The sequence below is a fragment of the Megalopta genalis genome, chromosome 16, assembly GCF_051020955.1.
Source record: "Megalopta genalis isolate 19385.01 chromosome 16, iyMegGena1_principal, whole genome shotgun sequence".
Taxonomy (NCBI): domain Eukaryota; kingdom Metazoa; phylum Arthropoda; class Insecta; order Hymenoptera; family Halictidae; genus Megalopta; species Megalopta genalis.
The window spans coordinates 6,747,653-6,756,032 of record NC_135028.1 but is presented as its reverse complement, the minus strand read 5'-3'; the positions used below and the strand labels follow the sequence as shown (position 1 = coordinate 6,756,032).

At 41.8% G+C, this 8,380-nt stretch overlaps 1 protein-coding gene across 7 annotated transcripts in view; it reads left to right on the top strand.

Moving 5' to 3' along the window:
* Positions 1–693: 693 nt before the first annotated feature.
* The window catches only part of Rh50 (Rhesus blood group-associated glycoprotein Rh50), a 56,774-nt gene continuing 49,087 nt past the window's right edge, over positions 694–8,380 (top strand). For 3 of the 7 annotated variants that reach the window (XR_013034956.1, XM_033482974.2, XM_033482947.2), the window contains exons 1-2: positions 694–840; positions 7,660–8,092. Coding sequence is in view for 5 of the 7 variants with exons in the window: in XM_033482974.2 (XP_033338865.1) it covers positions 8,084–8,092 (9 nt within the window). In the remaining 2 variants the exon portion in view is untranslated. Of the gene's footprint in view, positions 855–6,462; positions 6,628–7,659; positions 8,093–8,380 lie in introns of all 7 variants that reach the window. The other 4 variants (XM_033482964.2, XM_076526917.1, XM_033482955.2 and 1 more) reach the window with 4 other exon arrangements.

The window sequence follows — 8,380 nt, the reverse complement described above, 5'->3', positions numbered from 1 at the left end:
AGTTGCTTCAAATCGGCTGAGGAACACATTTCTCGCTTGTTCAACAATTTTGCGTCACCTTATTTATCATATTTTTGTAAAATTCTCCCGTTATGTTACGTCAAGATTACAGTTAGCATACCAAAAGCACGGCACACTTCAGCAAAGTTTCCTTCCAAGTACCAGAGAGATTACAACGACCTAAAATTTTCTCAGCATCGTCTTGCGTTCGTCGTGAGCGGAGCGGTAGGAAGAAGATTAAAAATTTCATTCCCTGTTTCATGGCGCGTAGCCAAGACAGAGGTCTCCCCCTTCCCCCCTGCCCCTCCTCAGGCATTATCCGCGGCGCTTCCAGGCTCCCGTTGACCTTCTGGTCGTTACCGTCATCGCAGTCCGCGCACTCGTCGACGTCATTAGCGTTTACGAATACGCTGGACACAATAAATCCTCATTCCCGGACGGCCTACTTTCAATTAGCCCCGTTAATTGCCGGGCGACCGAAGTGGTTTCGTGTTTCAGCTTGAAAAATTCGCGCCACGACGAACGTCTCGCGGGACTCAGCCGGGGTCCGTCGTCGCCTCGTATACGCGCCTATTTCTGGAGAAGCGGCGAGGACGCGGTCGCGACCGACGCCGCGGGATTATGTAATAAGGCCAATTGTTTCTAACTCGCGTTGTTTATATAAACCGGCGACCGGGCACCTAGGATGCAGTGGCCGATCGCGGATCGAGCGCGGTGAAACCGATACGAGAGAAATCGAGAAAGTGTTTGTAGAACATCTCCGGACGCCTGTTCGCAAACGAAAGCCGCAAAACGGAAGCTGTCTTCGCGGGAGAATTAGTCGCAGGATTGTGAAAGACGGTAGCCGACATCATGTTAGAAGTTCTCGTTGTTTTAACCCTTTTGGGCTCGAGCGGCGACTCCGAGGAGCCGTTGAAAATTGTTGCGACGCGTCTCGGAATAATTTTGTTCGTCGAATTTGTTTGTATTTGAAGGGCCGTTGAGAGCGCTAACTGTTGCACGGGTCGCGACGTTCGATTCCACGTGCATAGAATGCACTAAAAATTGGTATACTGTTTTTCGAAACCGTTGCGAGAGCATTGGACTCGTTTGTATTGAGGAAAGGATGATTGGAATCGCGTTGTACTTGTCGGTAGGCTCAATTTCGTGCGCTCGGATCGCGAGAAATTGTATAAAATAGAAATACCGTAGATCGGAAATCGTGATTCGGAGTTCCAATTCGAATAATAATTTATTAGGATTTAATTTGCATTTTCTTTCTTACGAATATGTTGTTATTTCGTATTTACCTAAGTACAGTAGACGAATGCTTTTTTTTCAGGAGCAATCTAATTTTTTTAATTAATAAGTCGACACGCAAATGTAAATGTTTTCAATTCTTAGTGTATACTATGTTCGGAAACACCGATGTTTTGCGTTAATTCGGCTTCGGGCGCGAAGGATCGAGTCGTGGGAAAGTACGCTTTTCCCATTAGGAACTGTACGAAATTCGTGGGAATTTGTAGCAGCTGTGTCGATCGGTTGTTATTATTCTTAAATCTGATCGGTCTTCGATCCATTTTTAGGAATTCGGCGAAATATTAAGCGCTTTCCCTGGAGAAACGATGAATCGTGTATCGCGGTATTGGAGTTCATTCCGAAACGCCGAGCTAAAATCCTATAATGCCAATTAGCGCGATAACGGAGACGTGCACGCGACTCGAATTGAACGCCGTACAAACTGTATAAGGCAAAGTGCTAATTGATGCACGTGAATCGCGAGTTATTTAAGTAGACTCATCTAGCTTACGTATATTGACGCGCAATCCGGTTATGTTATTACATGATTGACTGAAACGCGGTCGATTTGTGCACGGAAACGTCGATCCGGTTCCGGCGGAAGACAATTGAACTTCGAACGTTGGGTGAAAGAGTTTGGAATACTTAGAATTTGTTGTTCGGTTATATTCATCCTGTTTCAACTTTTAATCGTCGATGTATGATCCGTTGTTTTGCCAACGCGAAGGCGTTCATCCACAGAGAAATAATTCTTTTTCTTCGAAATAGTAACGCGAACGAGTAAAGAGCACCGCCAAATATTGCTAAGATGGATTCGATTAAATTTCTTAATTTTACTGAATAAGCGATGCAAAGTATCGCGTTGCATTTGAGCAGTGCGGAGAATTTTACGTACATTTTCTACGGAAGATTTTTTCGGATATATTTTCTGCGTTAACGTGAGCGAAGCACCTTGTACTCGAGTCGCAGATTGTCTCAATGGTTTCTCGGTTAGCTTCGAAAAAACGAAGTCGTGTAAATGATTAACACGTAATAACGTTTATCGATACGTGTGAAACGTGGAGTAAATCGTCGCGATATACAGTAAACTGTGATTCCGGAAAGCAGGTTGCACGGTGCATACGTTTAAACAATTATTATTATAATAATTGTATATATATAATTATGAGAGAATTATTATGACGATTATATTGATAATAATATTAATAATAATAATAATAATAATTGATAATAATAATATATATACTACTATATAATACTATATATATAATTATGATGACAGAATTATTATAATAATTGTTTCGTTTATCTTATCGTGTCGAATTCGCTGCATTACTCTGCGTGACACGAATGTTGTTGCAGCAATGACAGTAGATTGTCGTTTGTTACACGCTTCATGTTTAAATCGTCGAAATCAATATAATAGCGCGACGAGTTTGTTTCGCGTTACAAATTCGTATATGCATGAAACGTAACAGTTTTATTCGCAGCAAGAATAGCCGCCGGTGAAATAACAGAAACGAATCAATAGAATCTTTTCAAATCTCTTTTGCGTCCAGTCTGATGAAAAGTCGGAAATTGCTTTTGACCGTTCCGCGGACCAGTAAAGAAATAAAAGGGGAACGTACTGTTTGCTCGTTTTCTGATTTCAATTTAGTAATAGAACATGTTCGAACGTGTCTTCCTCATTTTCCACGCGGTTCAATAGAACGCGAAAAGGTTAAACGTCGGTCTGGCCACGGAACATTTTAAAAGCGAAGTATACATTATATGTACAGAGTGTCCCGAAATTATTGTACAAGCGGGAATCGAGGAGTTCCTGAGGTCATTTGGAGCAACTTTTTCCTTAGCGAAAATGCGATCCGTGGCTTCGTTTGCGAGTTATTAGCGAAAAACAGTGACCAATGAGAGGCGAGATTAGCTAGCTGGCGCGAAGCGGGCGAGCCAATGAGCGGAATTGGGCGGCTGGTTGACTCGGCCGCCTCGCGTCTGCTGATCTCGCATCTCATTGGTCAACGTTTTTCGTTAATAACTTCTAAAGGAAGCGGCGGATTGCATTTTCGCAAAGGAAAAGGTTACTTCAAATGACCTCAGCTGTTAAAATAATTGTGGAACACCCTGTATAATACTATATATATATATAATTATGATGAGAGAATTATTATGACGATTATATTGATAATAATATTAATAATAATAATAATAATAATAATAATAATAATAATAATAATAATAATAATAATAATAATAATAATAATAATAATAATAATAATAATAATAATAATAATAATAATAATAATAATAATAATAATAATTCATAATAATAATATATATACTACTATATAATACTATATATATAATTATGATGAGAGAATTATTATAATAATTATATTGATAACAATATTAATGATATTGATAACAATATTAATGATAATAATAATAATATTAATAATAATAATAATAATTGATAACATTATATATATAAATGAGAAATTGCGTTTCCATAAAGTTCAATTAATGTTAGAGAATTATTATAACATTATTGTTATTAATATTATAATGCATACAATTATCACAATAATTCTCTAACATCGATTGAACCTCACCGAAACGCAACACCTAATTTTCCGACACGTGACGATCAACGACACGACACGAGTATTATTTCACCAACGCGGCGAAACGAGAACGTTCGAAAACACGGATCGACGACAGAAGCGTTTCCAGCGGGGTCCGTGCGGGTTTATTAGACAGTTCTCGGGCGGCGCAAATATATACGTAACGCTTCTTCCTTTGACTTCGGAATTAGAGTGGCAACACGGAGGCCGAATTATCTACAGTCCGCTCCAAGAATCCGGACACAAATTCACGGCAAAGAGACGAAGTTCGTTAGAGCGTGTCTCGCGGCGGGCACAATCCACCCTTTGATTATGATTGGGCATCAAATAGAGCGGACAGAACGCGCTACAAAACGACCGCGCGCGAGAGAATCTCCGCGCCTGCCGTCCTTCCTTTTTCTTTTCTTCTTTTTCCCGGGGAGGGCAAACGAGCGATAGAAATTCGCGGTATCCACGGAATATTCGCCGCGATCGCGTCTCAAAGAATACGTCGGCTTCTTGGGTCGCCTCGGCTCGCGTTAACGCGGAGTACGTGCGTTGATTGCGAGCTGTACAATTATTTCCGAGCGAGGAGTTCGCCTCGCCCCGCCTCGCCTCGCCTCGCCGCGCAGATTCGAATGGCTTTCCGATGGAAACAGAAGCAAATCGCGGCTGCAGTCGCTGCAGAGAGGATTATACGGCGAGCCGCGTTCATAAATTATGCGATTTATATATCTTAGGGAGGCGCGGAGGCTTTTTTCGGAATAACGATGAGCCGGCTCCTCGCTCGAATAACCAACGAGTCGCTTCGCCCCCACCACACCCCCACCACTCCGGCTCGATGTTCCGCCCTCTGTCTTCTTCGAGCGGAGCGCGCGGACCCGGACCCGCGGCTGAACTGGAAATCAATTTTCCTTGGTTCAATATTGGTACGAGCCGGTATTTTCTTGACCACGGGCTAAAATAGAATTTTCCTTTTTAGCGGCGATTCGTACGGCCGGTCACGGACTCGTTTAAATTATTAGATTTGTCGCCGCCGGCCACCTTTTGCGATCGTCGCGGCCGGCGATACACGCGAAATGGCGCGATCGGAATGTAAGGCGCGATCGGAAAAGTAGTGAGCAGGCTGTGGATTATTTTATGCGTTTATGGCGACGATTGATGCGGCGGGAAGCGAGACGGCGAATGCGTCGGGTGAGACCGAAAATTCTGTGAATAGGGTTGGGTGATAAAACTGGGTTGTCTTTCTTTCTTTCTGTAAAGTTGGCGGTGAAACGCGCGTATTTTTAAATTCTTGCCGTACCTTTCGTCGGGAAAGTAACCTTGATCTACATTGATCTGTAAATTTTTAAAGACGAAACCCCGTTCTTGCGCGGTCTTTATTTATGCGATGTTTCTTGCGTGGCTTTTTTCTGCGGCTACTATCTATCATACTAGAGAAAAAGAACGGGTATTCGTATACCGCGTAGAAAATATTGCACGGAAGAAATCGTACGAAATAAATTGAATAAATAAAGATCGCAGAAAAAGAGGTTTTTGACTGTACATTTTTGACTGCGAATCAAAGTAGCGAAATTAGAAGAAATTAAGAGCGTCGATGTATCGCCTTCGATTTATAAAAATTATATTAGTGAAAGAAAGAAAATACATACTATAATACTATCGTAAAAAAACGTGCTCGCTCGAACGATGATTTACCGGTTGCAACGGAACAACGACAAAGATTTCGTTATTCCGTATGAAGTCGCGCAAACAACGCCGTTGTAGCTTCGTCTCATTCTTTATGCATCTGAAAAGGATCGATGGTCGCGTGACCACGGTCCACCTTTCGAACATCGAGGAAGCTAGCCAACTCCTCGATCGATACCGCGTTATCATTTAATCGAACGAAACGACGAGCCATTGACATTCTCTTTGCCATTCGATTCATTATTCCTAAAGCGTCTCGCAACGTTTGCACACAGATTTCCTCTTTTCGGAAGCGTGCAACAGTAATGTCTCCCTAACTGACGCTCAGATTGTGCAGAATAAAATTAGAATTACAGTAATGTCTCCCTAATTCGCGCTCAGGTTGCGCACAAAGATGGACAATTTGGGAAGAGGAGATACGATTGTTCGAGCCTTGTAGCTCGTTCTTTTATAGTCGTTGACAATTCGTAACTACAAAAACGAGAATCGCAAGGCTCGAATAATCGTATCTCCTCTTCCCATATTATCCATTTTTGTGCATAATCCGAGCGTCAAGTAGAGAGACATTACTGTATATTCTTCCTACTTGTCTTAAATCTCTTATTTCACATGACCTAAAGAAATACCGACAAAGTCGTCATCGTTGTTCCGAAATTGTCCATTTTATCGTGCACAATCTGAGCGTGAATTCGGTAGAATTTATCCTCGATGACGATTCGTCGTCGTCGTCGAGGGAATTTCGCGGAAATCTACCGTAGATCGCGCGAGAACTGTCAGTCATTAATATTTTACAATCCCGTTTTTTACGATCGTAACCGTGGCCCGTTGCCCGTCAAAACTCGATCCAGCCTGCCGGGCTAATAATTCCAGTTTTATACGAGCGGTATATATTTTTCAGCATGCGAACGCGCGAGAGCCAGCCGCGCGCTCTCTCTCTCTCGACTCGCCTACTGTTCGACGCCCAGGCGAACGTCAAACGCAGCATCGGCATTAAGGGAATAGCGTATATCCGTGGGGGAGATTTAGACGACGGGGTCAATCAGGATCAATCGCGGTGTAATTGGTTCGTGCACGGAATAAACGGATAAACAATACATGTGTCGCAGATTTTCTGACTGAGTTCCAATGTATGCGTGTATATAGTAATTTCGACGTAATTCGTGCAGAGATTGCGCACAAAAATAGGACGATTTGTGGAAGCAGAGATGCTATGAAAACGAGAACCGCGAGGCTCGAATAATCGAATCTTTTCTTTCGAAATTGTCCATTTTTCTGAGCGATTTGACCTCGAATCAGGGCGAAATTAGTGTATATTGAAAGCGAAGATCATTTTTGCGGAGCTGAGTGCCCTTTATGATGAATAGAGTTAGTCTTTGTGGGCTGCGATTTTTATAATTTGTTTTAACAATAGATTCCTCGTTACTTCAGTTCCAAATATTTATCTCTCTGCACGATCTCTCTGTAGATGTCGATAACGATTAGACTTGAACAAACTTTTTTATCTATCAAATTCATATCAGAGTTACGTTTTTTTATCACTTCTTCCTCTCTAATAATTCCACAAATTGAACGGAACAGGTTTCATTATTTATTGCGATTATTATTACATAATTACATAATTACACAATTATTACATAATATATAATATAAACAATATTGCATAATATTGACATATCTCGAGAATAATAATAATATTATTATTATTATTATTATTACTATTGTTATTATTTTAATTTTAATTTTAATTTTTATTTCTATTTTTATTTTTATTTTTATTTCTACTTTCATTTTTACTTCTATTTTTATTATCGTTATCGTTATATATATATCATTTCTATTTTTGTTAATATTATTATTATTATTATTATTATTATCATTATTATTATTTAAATATTTATTCTGATATTAGTTAGTCATTCTAATATTATTCTGAATTTTTAAATTGGATTCACCCTTTGAAACAAAATCGAGCTACGATGATTGTTTCTAACGTTATAGCTAGCTTCGGTTAGGAACCCTTAATTATGAACAATTTCCCAGAACAAAGTTCCCCAATTGAGTAATTAAACGTTCCCGTTATATATATACCGTACAGACGCGATACTTTTCGAGGAGCACCGTCACAGCGAAACGATTGAACCGATAAGACTTCGAACGGTTCTGCGTGGACAATCGTCGCCGCAGTCATCGTCCCATCAATCTCCGTTCCGGCCTGGCTCATCATCGCACAAATTAAGGGTACCCTCGTTTAGAAGCGGAGTCCGCTCGGGGCAAGCAGCTCGCATCGTTCGCGAGAAATCCCGTCCGCGAGACCGAATCGAGAAACAATAAAAGCGCCGACCCGTCGCGGCGACTGTTCGCGCGTGTGTGTGTGCGCGCAAGAACACGCGCGGGCGCGCGAGTGTGTGCAGTGGTGATTGCGCGTGTTTCCGTACGGCCCAGGCCGAGTGAAATGATCGACAGCCAGTGAGGAGAACGGAGCTTCCGCGGGCCGAGGAAACAAGGGTGTCCAAATCAAAATGGGAGAGGTATTGCACCGGCGACGTCGGTCGCGACGACAGTCGCTGCGCTAAACTTTAACATCCCCGTCTTTCGCTAATTTGTTATTTCAATCTGTCACCGCCTCGGCTGCATGTCGCTGAAATATTCTGCAGCTCCTCGATGCAATTCTTCGGCGAACGGACGTCGGACCGCTTCCCACGCTCCTCGAAACGATGCTCGATCGCGCCAACGAATCGAAAATTATTCCAACCCATTTACATCGACGCATTATCCACCGGCGACGGCACCGTTGTTTTCTGAAAGTCTGCAATTTA